The 25624-nt window shown below is 51.2% G+C and overlaps 2 protein-coding genes and 1 long non-coding RNA gene across 5 annotated transcripts in view; 1 reads left to right on the forward strand and 2 right to left on the reverse strand.

Moving 5' to 3' along the window:
* The window catches only part of slc43a3a (solute carrier family 43 member 3a), a 38448-nt gene extending 29803 nt beyond the window's left edge, over nt 1-8645 (reverse strand). The window contains exon 1 of one of the 3 annotated variants that reach the window (XM_088642695.1): nt 8146-8645. The gene's annotated coding sequence lies outside the window, so the exon portion shown is untranslated. Of the gene's footprint in view, nt 1-7698; nt 8032-8104 lie in introns of those variants that run through there. The other 2 variants (XM_088642692.1, XM_088642694.1) reach the window with 2 other exon arrangements.
* Nucleotides 8646-9367: 722 nt separating this feature from the next.
* On the forward strand, nt 9368-11804 carry LOC148657015 (uncharacterized). The gene is made up of 2 exons (XR_015940835.1): nt 9368-10109; nt 11748-11804. It is a non-coding gene; the product is annotated as an uncharacterized LOC148657015 (long non-coding RNA).
* Nucleotides 11493-23801, reverse strand: LOC148657016 (macrophage mannose receptor 1-like). Its single transcript, XM_088642702.1, has 8 exons — nt 23543-23801; nt 19723-19770; nt 18171-18509; nt 16863-17201; nt 15739-16047; nt 14639-14989; nt 13468-13815; nt 11493-12021 (listed from the first exon to the last, which is right to left on the reverse strand). The coding sequence occupies exons 1-8, from the start codon at nt 23649-23651 to the stop codon at nt 12017-12019; spliced, it is 1848 nt and encodes a 615-aa protein (XP_088498828.1). The 5' UTR covers nt 23652-23801; the 3' UTR covers nt 11493-12016.
* Between the last annotated feature and the right edge of the window lie 1823 nt (nt 23802-25624).

Consider the following 25624-nt stretch of genomic DNA (forward strand, 5'->3'; position numbering starts at 1 on the left):
AGCTACCCTCCCCCAGTCACACCAGGAACAATGACAGGAAATAATATGGTGATAGCTCTGGAAGTGGCTGGTGAGGTGCCTCAGGATCTACAGACAATGGTCAACATCTAGCTACTGTCAACATTTGCAGTCAAAGCGAGCAGAAACAATGCATGGAAGAGGGGGTGTTTGCTGAGCTGTAGGGCGTCCGAGACACGTTGATCCAAGAGAATTGCCTGGTTTACCTTAAGTTCTGGGCAAATCATCAAGAGTCATCTTGGTAAGCAGAGAGGGAGACAGGACAGCATGTAAGTGACAGGGAGAGGGGGGGGGAAACTACAGCATGAGAGGAGAAGAACTGTGCAAGGCTAGGACACCCTGTTCAAACCAACCTTAAAGACCAAGATTCGAGTGAAGAATCGGAACCTGGTTCAGAGCACTTGCCCTTGGGGTGTTTGAGGAACCTCTGATCTTCTCCATCCAGAGTCCTCAGGGTGAAAAACAATGGAGGGAAGATGAGGCGTTTGCTGAGCTGTAGGGAGTCCAAGCCACAATGGTCTCTCCTGGTCGGCGGATGCGTTTTTACAAGAGGGAAACTCTTACGTCACGCAACTGGAAAGGAGGACTGCATCTTACTGACGGCCTGGAACACCAGAGGCCAGAGCTCGGTGCTCCCTGGGCTCAGGAGGGGAAAGCCCAGGTGGTGGAGCTCGGGAACAGCCAGAGCTGCCCAGGGAAGGGCAGAGGTGGTGGGTGGGATACGGCGCAGAAACCGGGACTGGGCGGAAGGAGAAGGCAATCCTCGGGAGACTGCACTGCTGGGAGCAAAAACTGGTTGTGGAACAGGAGCCACTGGCCAGGTGCTCAATAGGAGGCAGATATAATCAAGCAGATCAGAGTCACTTTCATAGACACTGGCCAGTACCGAGAGCACACTGCTGTATTCCTGAAAGCAGCTCAATGACAGAGCACCGAACCAGTGGCGTAATAGGGTTTAAATAAGGAGGATGATTAGCGAAGCACCTTTTCATTGCATAAGGGAGGCAGAGCTAATCGGCCAGAGTGAGTCCTTATTGCTCCAGGTGGGAATGCACCCAGTTTCCAAGGCTGTCAGCTCCTCTTTGCCCTGGCCATATCAGTAATAGGGGTCCCGTTCACTTTGGGGCATCCAAATATACAGGAGGAGAGATTCAGCTGTAGGTTGAAAATTCAAGCCCTGGGGTGAAGGCACCCCCTAATGGTACCCCAATATCACTTATAGCAGCAACCAGGTTGTCCTCTGAGTTCTCGCACCCCAGTACTGACCAGAACCAGCCGTGCTCTGCTCCTGGTGGTGTGACCAGGTCAGATTACAAGATGGCAACGAACAATAGGACCACAGAGTCTCGTCATTGACCAAAATAACTTACAGCCCTTTAGTACATAGTACTGAGGCCAGAGCTATATTCAACACTGTACTTAAACGCATGAAGACCCTGGAGGTTTCCTGTGGGCCTGAACCATGTTCTCCAGCTCTGGTCCACTTCATGGATTCATGCCATGTCTCTGGGCTCCTGATAATTTACTGTGGAAGCCTTAACTCTGTTGTTAGCTGCCTAACGGTTGGCTCCACCTCACTGGGGTCTTCTGCGTTGGCTCACTGGGTCAATTACAGGCAGACTGTCTGGGAGGAAAAGCACCTTCTCAGAAGAAACAGAGGACAGAGTTCTGGGACTGGGTCTCGTCAGCACGAGACTGCGGCACGGGACGGACCTGTGGCACTGTTGCTGACTGGGCTGGGGTGAGCTTCTCCATTGCTCTGGGGAGTGACACGGGATTCAGCAGGAGACGGGGCAGTGGACTGATGTGACAGGAACAAGGCAGAGGTGGGGCCAGCCATGAAGCTAGGAGTGTAGAGAATCACAGAGTGACAAAAACACTGGACAAAGGTTTTTTGAGAGTTGACCGCTTTCAGAAGGAGAGATCGTGCCTCTGGTAACATCACAAAAGTCAAATCTTTGATTCCACTATACATGTACCATGCAGCAGCACAATGGATTACATTCATTTTAAAAAGGCAGTGGATTAGGACAAGATTGTGGCAGATCTGGTATAAACTACATTCCCCAGAATGCTGCGGGGGGAAAGACCTGCTGCCCCGTGTCACATGACTCAACAGAAGACGATAATTGGTCAGGTGACAATTTAAAAACCAGCAAGTAGCGAGACAGAAGCCACTGGAGTAGAGGGCATGCTTTGGACAAAATCAGTCCTTATCTGATGATGCTGGTAGGCATCTTACGTGACCAGTTTTGTGTTTAGACAGTGTAACGGTGTGAGAGTGGGAGGAGCCACAGTGGACACCGGTGTGAGGCCAGCGAAAACACACACAGCAGCGTCCAGGCTGGACTATGCCTATCTAACAGGATCCAGCCTGGCGAAGAAAACGTTTGGAACAGCGGCAGCCGGACTGGGCTGTCCCTATTTACCGGGGTCCCGTCTGGAACAATAGAAAACTCAAGCTGCTGCGGTGAATCCTCACAGCGGGACAAGGGGAAAGAAAAAGAAACAAGACGCAGCCTTAACGCTCTGTCCACAATGGGACAGTGGCTGGAAGGCTCTCCCCTTGCGGGGCTGTTCGGGCTGAAGTCCTGCTTGCTCACACCTCCAGGGAAGAGCTCAGTGTGTCTTAAAGAGCTTCCACAGCTGCGGCTCGTCCAAAATCAGCCAGGGCAGAGGGGGTACTGTGCCAGTGGGGTACTGTGTCAGTGGGGTACTGTGTCAGTGAGGTACTGTTCCAGTGGGGGTACTGTGTCAGTGGGGTACTGTGTCAGTGGGGTACTGTTCCAGTGGGGGTACTGTGTCAGTGGGGTACTGTGCCAGTGGGGTACTGTGTCAGTGAGGTACTGTGCCAGTGGGGGTACTGTGCCAGTGGGGGTACTGTGCCAGTGAGGTACTGTGCCAGTGGGGGTACTGTGTCAGTGAGGTACTGTGCCAGTGGGGTACTGTGTCAGTGAGGTACTGGTCCAGTGGGGTACTGTGCCGATGGGGGTACTGTGTCAGTGAGGGTACTGTGCCAGTGGGGGTACTGTGTCAGTGGGGTACTGTGTCAGTGGGGGTACTGTGCCAGTGGGGGTACTGTGCCAGTGGGGTACTGTGTCAGTGGGGTACTGTGTCAGTGAGGTACTGTGCCAGTGGGGGTACTCTGTCAGTGAGGTACTGTGCCAGTGGGGTACTGTGCCAGTGAGGTACTGTGCCAGTGGGGGTACTGTGTCAGTGGGGTACTGTGTCAGTGAGGTACTGGTCCAGTGGGGGTACTGTGCCAGTGGGGTACTGTGTCAGTGGGGGTACTGTGTCAGTGGGGGTAATGTGCCAGTGGGGTACTGTGCCAGTGGGGTACTGTGTCAGTGGGGGTACTGTGTCAGTGGGGGTAATGTGCCAGTGGGGTACTGTGCCAGTGGGGTACTGTGTCAGTGAGGTACTGTGTCAGTGGGGATAATGTGCCAGTGGGGTACTGTGCCAGTGGGGTACTGTGTCAGTGAGGTACTGTGTCAGTGGGGATAATGTGTCAGTGGGGGTAATGTGCCAGTGGGGTACTGTGCCAGTGGGGTACTGTGTCAGTGAGGGTACTGTGCCAGTGGGGGTACTGTGTCAGTGGGGTACTGTGTCAGTGGGGGTACTGGTCCAGTGGGGGTACTGTGCCAGTGGGGTACTGTGTCAGTGGGGTACTGTGTCAGTGAGGTACTGTGCCAGTGGGGGTACTCTGTCAGTGAGGTACTGTGCCAGTGGGGTACTGTGCCAGTGAGGTACTGTGCCAGTGGGGGTACTGTGTCAGTGGGGTACTGTGTCAGTGAGGTACTGGTCCAGTGGGGGTACTGTGCCAGTGGGGTACTGTGTCAGTGGGGGTACTGTGTCAGTGGGGGTAATGTGCCAGTGGGGTACTGTGCCAGTGGGGTACTGTGTCAGTGAGGTACTGTGTCAGTGGGGATAATGTGCCAGTGGGGTACTGTGCCAGTGGGGTACTGTGCCAGTGAGGTACTGTGTCAGTGGGGGTACTGTGTCAGTGGGGGTAATGTGCCAGTGGGGTACTGTGCCAGTGGGGTACTGTGTCAGTGGGGTACTGTGTCAGTGGGGGTACTGTGTCAGTGGGGGTAATGTGCCAGTGGGGGTAATGTGCCAGTGGGGTACTGTGCCAGTGAGGTACTGTGTCAGTGGGGGTAATGTGCCAGTGGGGTACTGTGCCAGTGGGGTATGGCTGAATTTCAGCCCCTGCCCTGAGGCAGCCTGCCCTCAGCTGGAACAGAGCAGGGCTGCGGTCTCTGGGCTGCGGTCTCTGGGCTGGCACGAGCCCACCCCCCCGTGTGTTGCAATGCAGAAGTGGCGTGACGACGATGGTGTGGTATTAATATCTTTGCCACGTGCCAGCACACGGCAGGAAGGAGGGTGAGGGTCTTATGATGAGCCAAAAGATGCTGACATGCAAAGACTCAGAACTTTCATGCCCACTCTCACTGCCCACGCTAGCTCGTAAGAGAATTAGCTCAGTTCAGTTTATTTGTCATGTGTGGTCATTAAAAATCCCAGGGTGCTTCTCGAAAAGAGTAGGGGTGTAACCCCGGTGTCCTGGCCAAATTTCCAATTGGCCCTTACCAATCATGGCCTCCTAATAATCCCCCTCTATGAATTGGCTACATTACTCTGCTCTCCTCCCCACTGATAGCTGATGTGTGGTGAGCGTTCTGGCGCACTATGGCTGCCGTCGCATCATCCAGGTGGATGCTGCACATTGGTGGTGGTGGAGGGGAGACCCCATTACCTGTAAAGCGCTTTGAGTGGAGTGTCCAGAAAAGCGCTATATAAGTGTAAGCAATTATTATTATTAATTATGTGCACAAGTGCAATGAAATACTCATTTGCATGTATGCTTTGTTACAAAGACATTAAGGAATCACCAAAAACATAAACACAGAACAGCAGCAGCAACAACAAGCTAAATCACAAACAACTTAAAAAAGAGCACAAGACAGGTCACAAACGAATGGGGTTAGTTAGTAGTTAGACCAGGGATCTGATCTACCCCTTTACATGAAGGAAGTCAGGGTATCAGCTTCAACAACAAGACTGGGCAGCAAGTTCCACACTCCCACCACCCTTTGTGCACAGATGTTCTGTTCTCAGGATTAAATATTAACCGATCTCATCTAGCTGCTTTTTGGATCAAGCCAGGGAATTGGCTTCAACAACATGGCTCGGCAGCTTGTTCCACACTCCCACCACTCTTGGTGCAAAAAAGTGCCTCCTGTCCTGACCTGTTTTTCTTGTTTTTCAAAGCACTTTCCTGTTGTTTCCACGTGTGTCCTCTCATTCATGTGTCACTGCAGATTCTGAAGTACCCGGCAGCCATGTTGACTTTATTATGTATTTCTTTTATCATCATTTTTAACATTTCCTCTCTGAGAATACTGTAACATGTTACTGACTAAGACTATAAGCAAATATGGGATTACAATGCACGCATGAATGGTCCATTCAATTCGTATTCAATATGCGCATAGGATGATTGAATATTGGAGTATGTGATGCACTTAATGTGACAGGGTGTGAAGCAAGCATAGTGGTGTTTCCACAGTGGTAAAGGGGATTCTTGGGAAAATGAGAATGAGGAGGACAGGATTTGGGAAGCAGAAGAAATGTCACTGCTTTGTGCAAGAGTCACTTTGTTTTACGAGACAACTGGCCAAGTATCAGCTAAAGCACTAATACCTCAAGGTAATCAGTGCATGCACAGACCTGGAGTGCACAGAGCCGCTTAGAGTAATCCAGATTTTAGGATACAGAACCAATCACTAAACACACAGAGGGATGAGGGAGGGAGAGGAAGTCTTAAAATAGTACAGATCAGACACTGACTGACTGGACACTACAGGACATTAACACTGCACTGAGAGAGAGGGGTTCATACAGTCCAGACACACTGACTGGACACTCCAGGACATTAACACTGCACTGAGAGAGAGGGGTTAATACAGTCCAGACACACTGACTGGACACTCCAGTACATTAACACTGCACTGAGAGAGAGGGGTTAATACAGTCCAGACACACTGACTGGACACAATAGTACATTCATAAAGCAAGGACAGAGAGCGCAATGGAGCATTTCAGTAAAAAGAATAAAAGAAATACATTATCTCGTGATAAAGCAATAATGTTGCTCATACACGAAATCTGATTTCGTGTTTCCATTACCACATTTCTGACTTTGATGTGGCGGGATGTGTACAGTATCTCGTTCTGGCTGTCTGCACCCAAGTATTACAAGCATGCTTATGATCTGGGAGTATCTATCTTCGATAGTTAACTGATACACGCCTGGTTTAACTGTGAAGATCCGTTAATTAATGGGAGTGTCTAAGGCATGTTGGGAGGGGAATGAAAGCGGCCACCCCGCATCTCTGCTGTTTTTGTGACCCTCCATGACGTCATTTCCCGAAATGCTCTAAACTAGAAATCACCGCGAGCCTCTTCCTCGCGCACGTCTCCTTTCGCACCCCTCCAACGCCTCTGTTTCCGTCCCCGGGTCACTCCTGTCCCACGGCCGGGGGGGCTGGCCTTCAGCCAGGCGGGGAGCGCAGTCGACACCTAACCTTTCTAAGGAAACAGAAATCGTGCAGAACGATTCGTGGTCTGACCGGGTGTGGTAATTCCTCCGAGATTTCCTGACGGTCCCACTGCTTCCTGGCCGTCTGTCTGTGATCCAGATTGTAACCTACATTTCACAACCTACCACCCCGTTGTGCCTCGGATCTGCACGACAGGTTAACGCACTATCTCGCCACTATACTGTACATTCGTCGCCAATGGTGAACGTCGAGCAAACGCCAAGAATACAGGTCTCCCATATCTCTCGACACGGTGCAGAAATGAGACGGAAACCGATTTTAATTCGGAGCGAGTTACCGATGATACGGTACAGTATTGTCGATAGACATGTTTGTGGTCAAACAGGGACCCACAGTCAAAACCCGGCTGTGCTTTTCTCTCTCTCTTCGAGTTCAAGATCAAGTTTATTGTCATTATACTCATATACAGGTGTGTGGTATAACGAAATGCTGTTTAGCTAGCTCTTGGGCGATAAGTAGTACAAAAAACAACAATACAATTGTATAAGAAAAGCAAGACAGAGACAACAGGCAATGTGCAAAATAACAACAACAGGTAACAGGTAATGTGCAAAACAACATCAGATGTGCAAAATCATACATCAAGAGAATGAAATAAAGGACAGAAATGATAGGGAATGAGCTTCTTGACATGTGAGGTAGGGGTAGATTTCAATGTGTGTTTGAGTTTTGTTAAAGAGAGAAGGCACTGTGAGGGTTCAGATCGTGGGTGAGAGAGGCTGGGAGTTTAATAGCGTGATAGTGCGGGGGTAAAAACTGTCTCTGAGTCTGGTAGTCCGGGCCCGAATGCTCCGGTACCGTTTTCCAGATGGTAGAGGGTCAAACAGTCTGTAGCTGGGGTGTGTGGGGTCTTTGATGATGCTTAGAGCTTTCCTCAAGCACCGTCTGTCATGTCCTGGATTCACAGTCTGTGAGAGGAAGACCTGTTTTTTGCGAGGCCGGACAGCCCGAGTTAAAACTGGCTACAGAAGGACTGGATCTGTTTGGGGACTGCAGTGCTAACTGTAACCGCGGTCGCGGATTTAACCCCTCCGCCAACACGCAAACGCGCACTCACCCGTGGCTAGTAGCGTCCTCTCCCGTTACTGTCCTGGACACGGGGACTCGACACTGTGCGAGCTGACAGCCGTTAACTTCAATTAACAGCTCCAGCAGGGTCTGGGTCTACCGTTCTGAGACGCCGGTCAACGCAGCGTCTGAATTGTGGTAACATTTCAACTCGGAGGCACCACAGGGGCAAACCAGCAATCGGTTCGGTTCCGACACTCGTTTGTGGCGTTTGAGAATCCCCTTCGTGACATTACAAGTCACGGGCACAGGCTTTTAAAACCGCAGGCGTCCAGTCCTGCGGGTACCTGTACCTGACTGCAGGACGGACAGTCCCAGTCCCTGTCCTGTCTCGGGTGAAACGGGGCGTTCACACGGGGGAAGGGGGCAGGGGAAGTTGGCGCTGGTGTCGATACCTCTGTGCGTGTCCCCGCCGCTGTCCCGGCCGCGTCCTCACCTCCCGCTCGCCTTTCACCGACAGCCCCCAACAGGACACACCCGGTTGTTTGCCTTACAGTCTCTCCCGCTGGGTCGTCCCTCCTCCGCCAGCTCTCTCCCACTCCGATGCGCCAGAGGCTTTAACTATTTTTTTTCTGACCGCTCCATCCGATACAGGGTAGCAGGGTCTTTAAACATGGCGGGTTTAAAAGCTCAGGGCTGCCCTTCTCTGAAACTGAAGACCGTAAACTGCACATCGGCTCTCGAATTCTGTTCGTATCCATCTTCCAGTCCTGACAGAGACGCCGCAGCGCCGGTGTATTCACTGTGAACGGCCACCGCCCTTCGACTAAATAAGAGTTCAGCGGGCAGAGACATACGATTTCTCCGCATCACTTGTGGAAAAACTCACATTATTAAAACCATGGTAATAATGTAGCGGGCGCCCGGTTTAAACCGTAAATGCGGCGAATTTTTTCAAGGCGCTTTCGCAGTGCAGAGGGACTTGTCTCTGAGATGATTCGTGGTGAGACCGCATTTGTGCATTGTAAGACTGCACCGTCCAACACTACTCTCTTTATTTGGGAAAGGGCTCTTTTTTCGCTTCAGGCTTTCAGACGCAGAATAATTATCGGCGTCGGAAACTGCAGCAGGCGTTTGTTTGCTACTCTCTGATTTATGACACTCTCAGCGTGCTGACCCAGACCAGTCTGACAGAGAAAACTCCAGTTTAGTGGTTTTAGCCTATGATTAACTATTGTAAGACCCTGGAGTATGTCTTATAGGAGCCCCTCCATGGAGATCCAGAAAGAAGCGCTCACGCCCATAAGAACACAAGAGGGTTCTCAAACGAGAGGAGCCATTCAGCCCCTCCAGCTCGGGTATCGGATTCAACAGCATGGCTGGGCAGCTTGTTCCACACCCCCACCACCCTTAGTGTAAAGAAGTGCCTCCTGTCCTGCCTGGAGGACCTCATCCAGCTGCGTCTTGAAAGAAGCCAGGGTACCGGCTTCAACAACCTGGCTGGCCAGCTTGTTCCACACCCCCACAACCCTTTGTGTATAGAAGTGCCTCTGGTTCTGTTATAAAAGATCTTCCACGTATTTGCACTGGTGTATAGTCCCCGTGTTGTTTTTGGCGGTGTAAGTGTGTGTGAGTGCTCACGGTATTATTTAACACGAAATGCGTGCTCACGCGTCACTCCCTTGTGACAGGTCGTGTCACTGTGCTGGTGACACACGTGGCGTGGGGGCAGGACATTTAACCGCGGGAAGCTGATAGCGGGAGACCCACACGGTGCCTAGCTGGACATCTTCCTGGAGCCATCCCAGCGCAGGAGTGCCACAGCAGCGCTGAGATTCGGACCCGCGACCCTCCAGCTAGCGGGAAACAGCCCCGACCGCCACGCCGAATCCGTGCCTAATCCACCCTTTCCCCGGCTGGCGGGGACAGCACCGCCCCCCGCCCTCCGCAGCTGCGTGTTTTCGAGCACGGCCTCTCTCCCCCTCGCCCTGCCGGCCTGCTGTGTTTGTCTCGGAGAGCGTGATGCGCTCCAGATGTTAGAAGGATGGAGAGGGGGGACCGGGGGAAGATGTGTAGTTCGGGTAAACCCTGCGCCGCACGACGTGTGAGGTTGAAAATAACGTGAAGAGAAAACTCCTCCTGGAGATCGCCTGCGCAGGAAATACCCTGAGCGTGCGTGAACCTGCGCTCTCCTTTCAAGGCCCGTGACTGAGGCTGCCGGGGTGTCTGCACCCCTGGGGGCCCGGGCTCCTGCAGTGGGCGGTCCCGTCAGCCGAGCGATGACCAGCGCACACGGGGCGGGGGATGTCAACACTGAAGCAGCTGCCAGCCTGCGCTGCCCTCTGCTGGTCAAAGGGGAGAATACAGGAAGGTTTACAACTGGTTTGGCCCACTTAGCTCGTCTTACTCCCAACTGCCTGATCTGACGACCCGAGTGCAGCTCAGTCTCACTGATTCCAGGTAATGGGGATCCCCTCCACCACCCCCAGTGTGCAGGCCCACCTGGATGATGCTCCAGTCTGCTCACACACACCAGCTCTCAGTGTGGAGGAGAGAAGAGTGATAATAATAATAATAATAATAATAATAATAATAATAATAATTGCACTCAAAGCGCTTTACAGGTAATGGGGACTCCCCTCCACCACCACCAATGTGCAGCCCCACCTGGATGATGCGACGGCAGCCATAGTGCGCCAGAACGCTCACCACACACCAGCTCTCAGTGGGGAGGAGAGCAGAGTAATGAAGCCAGTTCATAGAGGGGGATTATTAGGAGACCATGATTGGTAAGGGCCAATGGGAAATTTGGCCAGGAAGCTGGGGTGCTTCCTGATGAAGCCGGTTCAGAGATGGGGGTTATTAGGAGGCCATGATGGGTAAAGGCCAGGGAGAAATTTGGCCAGGACACCAGAGTAACACGCTGTGTCTCTAGCGCCTTGTGGGCAGAGCAGGCACATTCTGATGTTGTTTAGAGACAACACTTGCTGCTCGGAGATCCTGGAGCAGCAGGAGACAGCCCACCAGGAGGCCATACAAACTCCACACATAAGGATCCAGTTCAGGAACTGAGCCTCAGACCCCAGAGCTGTACAGCTCGTCATTTGCATGTTGCTGAGGACCAGTGATCTTGGCCTCTCAGTCCCAGTTTTGCATGTGCAAATGTGTACTGATGCTGTGTAGCCGTGTAGCAGCACAACTCTGCATCTCAGGTGTCTCTCTAGTAAAAAGACATCTGAGATGCTGACATCTGTCTATATAACCTTCCCTCTTGTCTGCTGTGGGTGAGCCTGGTGCCTGAGTCCCTCCAGCAAGGACATCGTGTCCAGGTCCTGCAAGAAGAGTACCTGAAGATCGCCATTCTGTCTGGGAATGATACATCAGTTTTACGTGTTCACATCAACATAAGAGCTGTTTTCATTCGATTTCTGAGGGGTAAAGGAACTAGCCTGGGTGCAGGCTAAGTTCTGAGATCAGGGGCTTGAGCCTGAGTCATGCCATGAATGGACTGTGATTAGGATTTCCCAAGAACTGGCATGGAATTTCACTGGGTACTGCTGAGAGTAGGGCGAGTCCGACCAACTAGGAATGTGTCGGCTTTCAGTGACACAGTGCCCCCTTGTGGCCTCCCGGACACTTGCAGGCATGTGGTGCTGTAAGTGAGGGATGAGCATCCATTCCAATCAGCACTGACCATGCAATATGGGGCGGGTCGGCCTGTGATGTGTCAAAAGCTGATTGGCTAGAAGGTGGGCAAGTGGGAGGAGTCTGCCTGCACTTCCTCCCCCGTGTGCGGTCTCAGGAGTTTGTAGGCATGAAAAACATAGAACTGGAGGTTCCATGTTCGATGTTTACAAAAAATATTAGACTACCTTTAATATTAGAAAACCCTTCTATTAAGCAGATAATAATTTCTCACATTTTGCCTAAAACTTCACACATGCTGCTAAAATGTGTTTTTCCCCCACCTTTACATCGCAGTGAAGCCAAGACACTGAAAACACCACAGTCACAGAATTCTAGTCAAGAAATAATCATTTCTCTCACCAACATATATTAATTTGAAAATAGCTAATAGAAATTATTCTACTTCTGCAGTGTAGACAGTCGTCTCCAAGAGGTCCTGATTCCCAGGCTGTGCTTCTTTCTAATGTCCAGTATGTCCAGAGGTGTCCTCAAGCTCCGGAGCCAGGGCCAGAGTCAGCGTTGCTCATTCCGAGAGCTGGATTCAGGGCCGCTCATCCCAAGATCAGGAGTCAGGGCAGCTAATCCTGAGATCAGGAGTCAGTCCTGAAAGGAGTTTGTCCAGTGACAGAGAGGAGCACAGCCTCGCTGGCAGCTCTGGGAGGGAGTTTTCTAGGGCCATGCTAATCTGTGGAGGAGACACAGAGCTGCAGACTTAAGGAAGAAACTGCACTGCTCCAGCTGACTGTGACACACAACAGGAAGAGGAGAGAGGAGACACACCGGGGCTGTGACACACAGCAGGAAGAGGAGAGAGGAGACACACCGGGGCTGTGACACACAGCAGTAAGAGGAGAGAGGAGACACACCGGGGCCATGACACACAGCAGGAAGAGGAGAGAGGAGACACACTGGGGCTGTGACACACAGCAGGAAGAGGAAAGAGGAGACACACCGGGGCTGTGACACACAGCAGGAAGAGGAAAGAGGAGACACACCGGGGCCGTGACGCACAGCAGGAAGAGGAGAGAGGAGACACACCGGGGCTGTGACACACAGCAGGAAGAGGAAAGAGGAGACACAACAGGGCCGTGACACACAGCAGGAAGAGGAGAGAGGAGACACACCGGGGCCGTGACACACAGCAGTAAGAGGAGAGAGGAGACACACCGGGGCCGTGACACACAGCAGGAAGAGGAGAGAGGAGACACACTGGGGCTGTGACACACAGCAGGAAGAGGAAAGAGGAGACACACCGGGGCTGTGACACACAGCAGGAAGAGGAAAGAGGAGACACACCGGGGCCGTGACACACAGCAGGAAGAGGAGAGAGGAGACACACCGGGGCTGTGACACACAGCAGGAAGAGGAGAGAGGAGACACACTGGGGCTGTGACACACAGCAGGAAGAGGAAAGAGGAGACACACCGGGGCTGTGACACACAGCAGGAAGAGGAAAGAGGAGACACACCGGGGCCGTGACGCACAGCAGGAAGAGGAGAGAGGAGACACACCGGGGCTGTGACACACAGCAGGAAGAGGAAAGAGGAGACACAACAGGGCCGTGACACACAGCAGGAAGAGGAGAGAGGAGACACACCGGGGCCGTGACACACAGCAGGAAGAGGAGAGAGGAGACACACCGGGGCCGTGACACACAGCAGGAAGAGGAGAGAGGAGACACACTGGGGCTGTGACACACAGCAGGAAGAGGAAAGAGGAGACACACCGGGGCTGTGACACACAGCAGGAAGAGGAAAGAGGAGACACACCGGGGCCGTGACACACAGCAGGAAGAGGAGAGAGGAGACACACCGGGGCTGTGACACACAGCAGGAAGAGGAGAGAGGAGACACACTGGGGCTGTGACACACAGCAGGAAGAGGAAAAAGGAGACACACCGGGGCCATGACACACAGCAGGAAGAGGAGAGAGGAGACACACGGAGGCTGTGACACACAGCAGGAATAGGAGAGAGGAGACACACCGGGGCTGTGACACACAGCAGGAAGAGGAAAGAGGAGACACACTGGGGCTGTGACACACAGCAGGAAGAGGAGAGAGGAGACACACCGGGGCCATGACACACAGCAGGAAGAGGAGAGAGGACCCTGACCTTCTCCAGCAGCTGTACCTCTGTAGCAGATGAAGCTGAGCCTCAGGTCACAGGGCAGGTCCGTCCACAGCTGCGTCCTGGCAGACATGGCTCCGCAGTGACTGGACAGGGGGCACTGGGGCTGCCCTCCCTGCCCCCACGCTTCGTACCCCAGGGGCTCCCTGTTCACCCAGAACCAGGCGCCGGAGACGAGGCTCTTCCGCAGGCCCAGCCACACGTACTCAGACTGGGTGCCGGCCGCCCTCAGGGCCGCGACCTGCTCCTTGGCCGAGACGATGCTGGTGAGGTCCGAGTAGTGAGACCGGCAGAAGTCCAGAGCTTCCTCCCAGCTCCTGTTCTCCCGCACGAGGATCAGGTCGCGCACGTCTGCAGGGAAGGGGCAGGCTTAGTGATTCTGCACGGCTTCAGAGATCGGGGTTTCAGACTGGCCTGAGAGGAGCCGTGTAAAGAGGCAGCGACTGTCGGAGATGGTCAGTTTGTGTTCCTGGTGGAACACAGCTGGAAGACTAGAACACCACAGGGCAGCAGAGACACTGCTGCTGTGGAATCAGGCCAGAGAAGAGCAGGCAGAGACATTCTCCCCATTCTCCCCATTTCCTCCCCACTGATAGCTGATGTGAGGTGAGCGTTCTGGCGCACTATGGCTGCCGTCGCATCATCCAGGTGGGGCTGCACACTGGTGGTGGTGGAGGGGAGTCCCCATTACCTGTAAAGCGCTTTGAGTGGAGTGTCCAGAAAAGCGCTATATAAGTGTAAGCAATTATTATTATTATTATTATTATTATTATTATTACTATTACTATTATTATTCCTGGGCTGAAGGGAAAGTCCTCCACTGACCGCCTAGAGGAACCAAGTCTAATCTGGAAGACTTGAAGAGAAGACTGTAAAGGTCCAAAAGTCAAAAGTCAACCCAGGCCTCTTCAGAATCAATAGTGAGTCATGAAGCAGAGATTAAAACAGGAAACTATAGTATATGAAATTGCACTTTATATTGGTAACAGGAGGCACATCTTTACACAAAGAGTGGCAGGAGCGTGGAGACGCCCAGCCATGTTGTGGAAGCCGATAAACGGGGTTATTTCAAGACATAGCTTCTGGTTTGAGACCCGTCTTGTGTCCAGTTAACCCTGTTACACAGACATCCTCTGCAGCCGTGTGCGCGACTGCGCTTGATCAGCGGCCTCACCATCTTGGCAGAAGAAGGGCCTCTGCTCGCTGCACGTCTTGTCGTTCCACGTGCCGTTGTCCGCACCGGCCAGGTTCAGCACCGTGCACTTCTGCTTGCCGTCGTTGTTGTCCGGACTGTACCTCCTCCAGTTCCGATAGGTCGCGTTGGCGCCGTCGGCCCACTTCCAGGGCTCGTTGAACAGCCCGATCCAGAAGATGCGGCCCTGGGCCCTCGCGCTCACCGCGGCGTTCTCGCTCCGGTCCTGCACGCTGACCAGGTCCGTGTGGTTCTGCCTGCAGTGCTCCCGGGCCGCGGACCAGGACATCGGCTGCAGGACCAGCGTGTACCTCTGGGAGACGTCACTGGTGTCTGCGGGGGAGAAGATCTCGGGAAGTGAGCTTGGAGCAAGCAGAGACATGCCTGGGCTAAAGGAACTGAGTCTCTTCAGTCTGAAGGGAGTGTCCCACACTGACAGGCTGAAGGAACTGAGTCTCTTCAGTCTGAAGGGAGTGTCCCACACTGACAGGCTGAAGGAACTGAGTCTCTTCAGTCTGAAGGGAGTGTCCCACACTGACAGGCTGAAGGAACTGAGTCTCTTCAGTCTGAAGGGAGTGACCCACCCTGACAAGCTGAAGGAACTGAGTCTCTTTACTCTGAAGGGAGTGTCCCACACTGACAGGCTGAAGGAACTGAGTCTCTGTAGTTTTCAGTAGAGAAGTCTATGAGGGGACTTGATCCAAGTAATCAAACTCCTCAACCCAGTAGATTTGTTAAGAACTGACTGTGAAAGACGAAGTGGAAACTAAAGAGTATTTGAAACTTGGAACAGGAGTAACTTCTTTACACAAAGGGTGGTGGGAGTGTGGAACAAGCGGTCCAGCCATGTGGTTGAAGCCGATACCCTGTCTTCTTTCAAGACACAGCTGGATGAGAACCTGCAGTCAGGACTGGAGACACCTCTATACACAAAGGGTGGTGGGAGTGTGGAACAAGCTGTCTACTATTAACAACCAAAGGGACTGATGGGCAGAATGTCCTTGTCTTGTCAGTGGCCTGTGTCACACTGGGCGAGTGCAAAAGAATCAGAGGCTGTACAAACTGAAAGATCTGCCCTGTACCTGTGTAACACATGAAAGGCAGCTCCAGGTCGCACACAAAGTCCCACCAGTATCCCTCTGGATTGGCCGCGGCACAGAAGAGCTGGGTCTTCCAGTTGGAGTAGCCGAGATCCGCTCCGCTGACCCACTGCCAGTTCTCCTGGTCATGCAGCAGCCCGATCCAGGCCAGGTATGGCGGCTGCTGGAGCTGCTCGTTCTCCTCCTGACTGCGCACCACTGCCAGGTCTGCATTCTGGGATCTGCAGAAACTCCTGGCTTCATCCCACGTCTTCCAATCGGAATTCAATTGACATCTTAGAGAAGGATCAGCTAGGTAAAGACAGGGAAATTCCTCTTAGATGGGACAGTGTGGTGCTTTGGTGGTTCTTTTGACTTTCTGTATGAAAATTCAACCTAAACCTCACAAATCTCGCCCCCGGAACCTACAGGCCTCATCTAACATCCCCCTTCATTAAAAACTGATTACACTCTAAATGTGCTATAGTTGTGTTAATCTTCAGGTCACCAGTTGTCACAAAGAGCAGCTTTTCTATGAAATGAGTTCATCTTTCCAAGAGTCAACAATCTTAATTGAATGTATAGATTACCTGATTTAAATTTAAAGCAAAGGTGAAGCACCGTCAATTGTTTTTCACATAAACGATCTTGCAGGTGAGCTCCACAAGGGAAGGAGAATCTTTTATGAACCTCAGGTGAACACGGGACAATGCACACTGCATTCTGGGTAAAGATTCTCCCACAGTGGCACAGAACTAAAGGACCAATTCTGTAAGAGTGTCAGACCCTCTACCAGGGATCTCTTCAGGGATCATCTTAAATATTAGACTGGATGTCTACTCCGGATCAGTCTAGAGAATGACCTGGGGATCTACTAAAAGATCAGTACATGTTTGACCCGGGGATCCACTCTGGGATCAGCCCAGATATTGCCGTGGGGATCCACTCGGGGATCAGTCCAGAGATCGACATGGTGATCCACTAGAGACCGGCCTGGGGATCTATTTCGGGATCAGTCCAGTGATTGGCCTGGGGATCTACTCACTCCCTGGACCAACTCACTCCCTGCACACAGATGTGGAAGGGGGAGCAGAGGGCAAGAGACACAGGGGCTGCAGCCCACTCACCTGAGCAGCAGTAGAAAGTCAGCGCAAGACTGCAGTTGAAATCAAACCAGAATCCGTTCCAGTTCATTACCACACATCTCTCAGCATAAGCCCAGTCGTCCGGTTGTCTGTAGTACCAGTTCCGATAGGTCGCGTTGGCGCCGTCGGCCCACTTCCAGGGCTCGTTGAACAGCCCGATCCAGAAGACGCGGCCCTGGGCCCTCGCGCTCACCGCGGCGTTCTCGCTCCGGTCCTGCACGCTGACCAGGTCCGTGTGGTTCTGCCTGCAGTACTCCCGGGCCGCGGACCAGGACATCGGCTGCAGGACCAGCGTGTACCTCTGGGAGACGTCACTGGTGTCTGCGGGGGAGAAGATCTCGGGAAGTGAGCTTGGAGCAAGCAGAGACATGCCTGGGCTGAAGGAACTGAGTCTCTTCAGTCTGAAAGGAGTGTCCCACACTGACAGGCTGAAGGAACTGAGTCTCTTCAGTCTGAAAGGAGTGTCCCACACTGACAGGCTGAAGGAACTGAGTCTCTTCAGTCTGAAGGGAGTGTCCCACACTGACAGGCTGAAGGAACTGAGTCTCTTTAGTCTGAGGGGAGTGTCCAACCCTGACAGGCTGCGGGGGAGAAGATCTGTGGAAGTGAGCTTGGACAGAGAGAGCCTGTCTGCTCTTGCTCTTCACTCACCCTCTGGACAGTGTGTGGACAGGCGGAGGAAGGCAGACAGAGTAGCAGGACACAGAGGTACAAGAGTAGCACTGAAGTCGAGAGCTGTGCATTAACATTGGACAATGCACTACGAAGGCTGCATTTACAATACTGTGTATAATGTCAGTCAACATGTTGTGAAGAAGATATATAGTAGCTGCTCTGGAATCAGCCCATTAGAACAAGCAGCGATTTCAAGCCTGAGAGGAGAGTCCTCTTCTGACAGGCTGGAGGAACTGGATCTCTGTAGTCTTGAACAGACAAGAGACGGTGGACACAAGTGTTCAAAATCCTTAAAGGCATTGACAAGGTCAAGCCATGAGAATCAACAGTGAAACACAAACCAGAGCAAACAGGCAGGCACGGGTTTACACAAAGGGTGGTGGGAGTGTGGAACAAGCAGCCCAGCCATGTTGTTGAAGCCAATACGATGGCTTCGTACAAGATGGGTGAGCTCCTCAGCAATAGCAACAGCGATTATCTCCTGCCACAAAGGCTGGACGGGCTAATCGGCCTTCTCTCATTTGTGACCTGTCACCCCAGCGGACTAGTGGGGGTTGACACACAGAGGCCCTGCAACTGAGCTGCTGGGACAGGAGGAAGTCCCTCCTCACGTACTGGTGTAGCACATGAAGGGGAACATGTCGTCACAGACCCCGTCCACCCAGAGCCCATCCGGGCCGGCCGTCGCGCAGAACAGTCTCCTCCTCCAGTTGCAGAAGGTCACTTCCTGGCCGGCCGCCCACCGCCACTCCTGCGTGTCCCTGTACAGGCCGATCCAGGGCTCCAGAGAGCCAGGCTCCGCCATGCTCATCAGCTGCTCCAGCTCCGCCTGGCTGCTCACGGTGGACAGGTCCTTGAAGTTGGTCCTGCAGAACCTCTGTGCCTCTGGCCACGATGTCTGAATCCCCACGTAGAAGTGCTGTCTGGTGAGGCTGAAGACCGCTCCGCAGAGCCCTGGGGCAAAGGATCAGAGTGTGAGACCGGTCACAGAGCCCATTCTGCCCCTCCAGCCCAATTGGTTGTCAGCAGTTAATGGATCCGAGGAGCTCACCCAGCTTGTTCCACACTCCCACCACCCTTTGCGTACAGTAGTGCCTCTTGTCTTGACTGGAGGATCTCATCCAGCTGGTTCTTGAAAGAAGCCAGGGTATCAGCTGGAACTACACGGCGGGTAGTTTTTGAAACTAAAATGCCCTCATTCGGGTGGTTTGTCTTACACTACTACTGCTTCTTATACTGTACCTTGTTTCCTCTCACCTCTTCATCAACTTTTATCACTGACTCAAATTTAAACTCTTAATCAAGGGCTCAAGTCTATGGTGGCCCAGAAGAGCAAAACACAAAAACAACCAGGAGAGCACACCCAAAACTGAGTACACCAACAAAAAACCGACACAAAGTAAACAAAAAAGACTGCACAATAAACCTACACAACACAGACAAAAGTAAGTCAACAAGTAAAAATGTGTTTAAAATGGAAGTAGGTTCTCATAACCAACATAGTATCCATTGTGAGGTGAGAGTGGAAGCTACAGACCAGTATATTTTATCTAGGCCATATTAAATGTTAATGAAAATAAATATTTATTTGAATATCATTTTCACAAGTAGTAAGACACGGATTTAATTTAAAATACTATAGACTTCATGTTCACATTTCTAAATTAAAATGCTAAAGATTTTAGAGTGATAACTCACGCAAGAAGCAGTATACATGAGTTTCTCTGGAAAGGAGCACTTGACAACATATTGCTTTGACCTTTGACCTTTGTGGACAAAAGTTCACCACAACGTTTTATCAAGAGCTCAACACGTGCCCTCCCCTCACCTTAAAACAGATGTCGTGTTCGCTATATCTTTTTAACAGATATGTACTAGTGCACGTTCTATATATCTGTTGTGTGGTGTAGGATTTTTTTCATGCAGTCTTTTTGGCTTGCACTTGTTTTGTCATTTTGCTGTTTGTAAATAATTTTTTAGTTTTGTGTTTTGCCTGTCTGGGCCACTGAACAAATCACACACCAAGCTTGGTCATTCTTATTGCCCGTGTCAGCTGATTGAGCTCGGATGTAACGGTTTGATTTGCGACAGGGGGATTCGAGATTTGGGGCGCATCGAGAGACACACAGCAGGCGGTCAGCGTCTCAGGGCTGGAGATCCTTCTCACCGGTCAGCAGAAGAACAGGCAGGCTGGACTTTTCCATCACCGCAGACTCTGTTGAGAGAGAGGGGATTGGTTAGGAGTGTCCTTGACAACCTGTTTCAGTATCCTGCCCAGGCCTCAGTGAAATTGTAATAGCAGCTGCAATCGCAGGATCTGTGTGTAGATCGCAGTACCCTACATTCCACACGGAACATGAGAAAGATTACAAAGGAAAGGAGTCTATTTGGCCTAAATCGCTTGTTTGATAGCAAATCAAACAATCAATCCAGTGCATAGGCTTCAATAACATGGCAGGTCAGCTTGTTTCAAACTCCCATCACCCTTTGTGTAAAGAACTACCTCCTATTCTCCATTTTCCATGTAGTTTCCACAGGTGTCCACTGGCTGGTGTTTCACTGTTTATTCTGAACTGATCAACTTGACTGTGTCAGTGTTTCTGAGGATTCTGAATACTTTTATCAGGTCACCTCATAGTCCCCTCTGTTCAAGACTGAAGAGACTCAGTTCCTTCAATCTGTCAGTGTAGGACACTCCATTCAGACTAAAGAGACTCCAGCCTGTCAGTGTGGGACATTCCCTTCAGGCTGAAGTGACTCAGTTCCTTCAGCCTGTCAGCGTGGGACACTCCCTTCAGACTAAAGACTCAGTTCCTTCAGACTAAAGAGACTCAGTTCCTTCAGCCTGTCAGTGTGGGACACTCCCTTCAGACTGAAGAGACTCAGTGCCTTCAGCCTGTCATAGGACATTTCTGTAATCCCCAGAATGGATGTATTTGCAGGATTCCAGCACTATGTGTTGTAGTCCTAGTTCGCTCTGGGACCCAGGTTGGAGAGGCACAATGCAGCTGAAGCATGGCGGAGCTCGGACTAAAGGCTGTAGATTCTGTGCTGCTCAAGACCCGATGGCATAAGAAGAAAAAAACCCTAAATCTCTCGGTCACAGAGCAGAAGGGCTTTCCTCAAGTTCGGCCCATCCGCTGGCTGTTTGCCTTTGTTTAGATTCCCGATGCAAAGTTTTGCCGCGTATGAAACGCAGCAGCAGGGCGTGTTATTGTGGAGACTGCACAGGTGCGGCACTGCTGCTGCCAGACCACACTCACATCTCCTCCCCTGGTCCTAGCACCGCTCTAGTACAACAGAACAAGACTGAAATATATCATCCCCAGACCAGGAGGGCCTTCCTGCTGTATAGGCAGATGCACCTCAGCCTGATTTCCATGTCTTTTTACTAGAGAGACTACAGTGGGACACCTGAGATGCAGAGTTGTGCTGCTACACGGCTACACAGCATCAGTACGCATTTGCACATGCAAAACTGGGACTGAGAGGCCAAGATCACTGGTCCTCAGCAACATGCAAATGACGAGCTGTACAGCTCTGTGGTCCCGGGTTCAGATCCCAACTGGGATCCCTCTGTTTGGAGCACGCATGTTCTTCCCAGTTCGGATTTCTACCTCCGGTATGAACACTGTGTTTTTTTCAGGCATCAGCATCATCGGTGTGTTAGATTTATCCAGCTTGCTTTTTTCAGTGGCTGATTAGCACTCGATTCACATCACACACGCACAGGCACACGCAATGCAGTCAGGCGACATAGTGACGACCCCACACGCGTGGAGGAAGACGATTAGGAAGAAGATCTCTCTAAACTTGTCCCGTTTGCGCGATTCATCCTGATCAGACAGAATCAGTTCGGCCGCAGCGGTTGTCGGTCCGGCACCTCTCGGACGTGTCGTGTCCGGTTCAGTATCCCCTGGAAATCTGTGCTCTCTCCGCTCCGAAAGGCGAGCCCGCCATTAAAATCTTCCCCCTTCCACTCCTGGGGACCCGTGTTTATTTGTTCATGCGCATATAAAATGATTTATATGTGACACATAAGGACTAAAGACGCTCAGAGCCCTAGTGTGCGCTCTTTCAGGCTCCCCTACCTTGTGTGAAGGTACAGTAAGCATGCATTAATTCGTTCATTCATTCACGTGGTGGCGGTAAAAGTTTACATCACTGCGGTCTCTAAAAAGCGCATTAAATACACCGGGAGACTACGGACACCGGGAGGGGCAGTCGGTAAGAAAGAAAAAAAGTTGTATCGAGGGAAGTATCTACAATTCGTGCCAACGAGATAATGAATTCGTTCCTACAATTTACAGTTCGTGCGCACGAAATACCCAAATCGTTCCGTCGATTTAACTTTTTTTTCCTCCTACTGATGGCCCCTCCCGGGCTCCGTGGGGGACTGATATAAACACGCACAAACAACGGGCTCCTTGTATGCCTGTCGTAATAAGCGAGGACAGACACACAGCCCGCGCCTCGATCTTTTTAGGTGTCCTGGAAAGGTCAGCAGAACGCGCGCTTTTTGAAAAAGGGGTTTAAATTTCGATTAACAGGCCTCTGGATTTGACACGACACTGTGATTTCACTGTTCGTTCTGTCCGTTTCAAAGCGCAAGTCCTCGTCCGGATAGTTGTCTTATTTGACCGCGTCAAGATGCAGTTGCTCTCACCGCTGACGTCCTGTATCACTGATGGCGAAGACGTGCGCTGTACCCCCACAGCGGGAGCTGTTGAAAGTAAATTTAACTCGTACGGGGAAGAAGAAAAACGACTTGAGGAAATTGCGGATTTCTCCATAAAATATGAAATATGTAATGCTTACGGCCGACAGGCACTGTGTAAGAGCCTGCTTACCAGAGCGGGGACGTCGCCGCCCTTCCCTGTGATAGCAGGACTACAGCTACTGGGCTGTAGAGAGATCTCTCTTCGGCTCACCGGGCTGGGTCCCTCCTAAGTGACACGGGAGTCCCGGGTTCAAGCCCCCGACGGTGGGGGGTCGACCTAATGCGGCAAGGGCCCCTCAAACTCCCGTTGCATTACATTAGTGTCAGAAGCGGGGTGGGATAACCCTTCGCCGGGGACGGCGATTTAAGCTGTTGTGTTACAAATAGAAATAAATAAAATGAACATGGAATGAAACGGATGAACGTGGAAATGAACAGTGGATGAAAAAACAGACCCAAGATTCGTATGACTCAACTAAAATCTCCACTGAGATTACTTTTACATTCGGAAACGCTGTTGAATTTCTGTATTTTATTTGCGGGGAATAAAATGTTAACAAGCATTAACACAAAACGCCTTAACACAATAAGACGTTGTGCCTGTAGTGATACTGTATCTTAGCTCTCAGTGAAGCGATGTGTCTGTAGTGATATCTTAGCTCTCAGTGAAGCGATGTGTCTGTAGTGATATCTTAGCTCTCAGTGAAGGGATGTGCCTGCAGTGATACTGTATCTTAGCTCTCAGTGAAGCGATGTGTCTGTAGTGATACTGTATCTTAGCTCTCAGTGAAGCGATGTGTCTGTAGTGATACTGTATCTTAGCTCTCAGTGAAGCGATATGCCTGCAGTGATACTGTATCTTAGCTCTCAGTGAAGCGATGTGCCTGTAGTGATACTGTATCTTAGCTCTCAGTGAAGCGATGTGTCTGTAGTGATACTGTATCTTAGCTCTCAGTGAAGCGATGTGCTTGTAGTGATACTGTATCTTAGCTCTCAGTGAAGCGATGTGCCTGCAGTGATACTGTATCTTAGCTCTCAGTGAAGCGATGTGTCTGTAGTGATACTGTATCTTAGCTCTCAGTGAAGCGATGTGTCTGTAGTGATACTGTATCTTAGCTCTCAGTGAAGCGATGTGTCTGTAGTGATACTGTATCTTAGCTCTCAGTGAAGCGATGTGCCTGCAGTGATATCTTAGTTCCCACCGGTCCAGCAGGCATATTTCTGCACTTCCATATTTTAATAGCCCCAAGACAAATACACTGCCCACCTTTTCGACAGTGGATGTGGTTCCTCTGCTCGGCGCTCGTCGGCAGTGCTGCTGTGTCCCGGTGCTCTGTGCTGGACTGACATGAGCCTGTCTGAAGGAAGAGAAACATGCAAATTTCACACCGGACACACCGGGGTCCGACGGTGTGCCGCGGGGCGCCAGTCCAGCCGTGAAAGCGGCTCGCAGGTGGCTCAGCCAGAGGGTCACAAGGCGCTCTGTGCCCCCCACGCTCGAGCGGAGAGCGGCGGCCATGCGCATCGGCTCGGGGTCGCACGCAAATACCCACCCGGCGGGTGGATGGAAATCGCGCCTCACGCGCCGGAGGAGCTCAGTCCGGCGTGTCGGTGAGTTTAAACACGGGGGAGGGGAGACAGCGCCTCCTCATCAGAGACACCCCCACTTCGACTTCGGCCAGAGGGAGACTCGGCGCGTTTATAATCTCCCCGGTTTACCCCCGCCTTTCCTTGATTTTTCATCTCACGCAGGGGACTTTTGCTTCATGCTGATATAAAACTCTTTCTCTGTAAATCTTTACAATTAATTTTTTACATTAAAATACGTGTATCTATTGCAAAACTGAACAATAGAGCGCATCAATTGGGCATAGTGAACTTTGGGACTTTTTATATTTATTTTTAAATATAATACAATATATAAAAGGATTCCTTCCGGTTTTGTGGTGTCGTTTTTAATTTGACTATATTTCTGTCGATCGTTTCCCAAAAAGAAAAGTCTGAAAGGTGCTTGTTGTGAGCGACACCAGAGGGCGCTGCAGAGCAGAATATGAGATGCGCTCATAGCGAGAAGACGGGCTCAAACTGCGAAAACACGGTACTGAAATATTCAGTACAAAGATGTGATTTTTCAAAATCACTTCCCCGAAACTGTTCAACCGTTCAAGTTAAATAGGTTTCAAAAGCTCGGGAGACAGTTCCTGAATGCAAACACTTGTATTTTGATTAAGTCAATATTACCGCTTCACCCTACGCGCTTCTTAACAACTGTCTAGCACTTCTTGAGTTGGTTTCGCGGCTTCTGTAGATTGAAAACTAAATCCAGTCAGTGTGTCTGTACTGTATTAACCCCTCTCTCTCAGTGCAGTGTTAATGTCCTGTAGTGTCCAGTCAGTGTGTCTGGACTGTATTAACCCCTCTCTCTCAGTGCAGTGTTAATGTACTGTAGTGTGCAGTCAGTGTGTCTGGACTGTATTAACCCCTCTCAGTGCAGTGTTAATGTCCTGTAGTGTCCAGTGTGTCTGTACTGTATTAACCCCTCTCTCTCAGTGCAGTGTTAATGTACTGGAGTGTCCAGTCAGTGTGTCTGGACTGTATTAACCCCTCTCTCTCAGTGCAGTGTTAATGTCCTGTAGTGTCCAGTCAGTGTGTCTGGACTGTATTAACCCCTCTCTCTCAGTGCAGTGTTAATGTCCTGTAGTGTCCAGTCAGTGTGTCTGGACTGTATTAACCCCTCTCTCTCAGTGCAGTGTTAATGTCCTGGAGTGTCCAGTCAGTGTGTCTGGACTGTATTAACCCCTCTCTCTCAGTGCAGTGTTAATGTACTGGAGTGTCCAGTCAGTGTGTCTGGACTGTATTAACCCCTCTCTCTCAGTGCAGTGTTAATGTCCTGTAGTGTCCAGTCAGTGTGTCTGGACTGTATTAACCCCTCTCTCTCAGTGCAGTGTTAATGTACTGGAGTGTCCAGTCAGTGTGTCTGGACTGTATTAACCCCTCTCTCTCAGTGCAGTGTTAATGTCCTGTAGTGTCCAGTCAGTGTGTCTGGACTGTATTAACCCCTCTCTCTCAGTGCAGTGTTAATGTACTGTAGTGTCCAGTCAGTGTGTCTGGACTGTATTAACCCCTCTCTCTCAGTGCAGTGTTAATGTCCTGTAGTGTCCAGTCAGTGTGTCTGGACTGTATTAACCCCTCTCTCTCAGTGCAGTGTTAATGTCCTGTAGTGTCCAGTCAGTGTGTCTGGACTGTATTAACCCCTCTCTCTCAGTGCAGTGTTAATGTCCTGTAGTGTCCAGTCAGTGTGTCTGGACTGTATTAACCCCTCTCTCTCAGTGCAGTGTTAATGTACTGT

The sequence above is a fragment of the Lepisosteus platostomus genome, chromosome 8, assembly GCF_059453375.1.
Source record: "Lepisosteus platostomus isolate fLepPlt1 chromosome 8, fLepPlt1.hap1, whole genome shotgun sequence".
NCBI classification, from domain to species: domain Eukaryota; kingdom Metazoa; phylum Chordata; class Actinopteri; order Semionotiformes; family Lepisosteidae; genus Lepisosteus; species Lepisosteus platostomus.

Excerpts from the sequence above, each read along its gene's own strand:
- LOC148657016 (XM_088642702.1), bottom strand. The coding sequence starts at position 23,651 with ATGTTTCTCTTCCTTCAGACAGGCTCATGTCAGTCCAGCACAGAGCAC. Across the intron at positions 17,202-18,170 it reads CCCCTTCATGTGCTACACCA|ACACCAGTGACGTCTCCCAG; the intron begins GTACGTGAGGAG and ends TCTCCCCCGCAG. Across the intron at positions 14,990-15,738 it reads GCCTTTCATGTGTTACACAG|ACACCAGTGACGTCTCCCAG; the intron begins GTACAGGGCAGA and ends TCTCCCCCGCAG.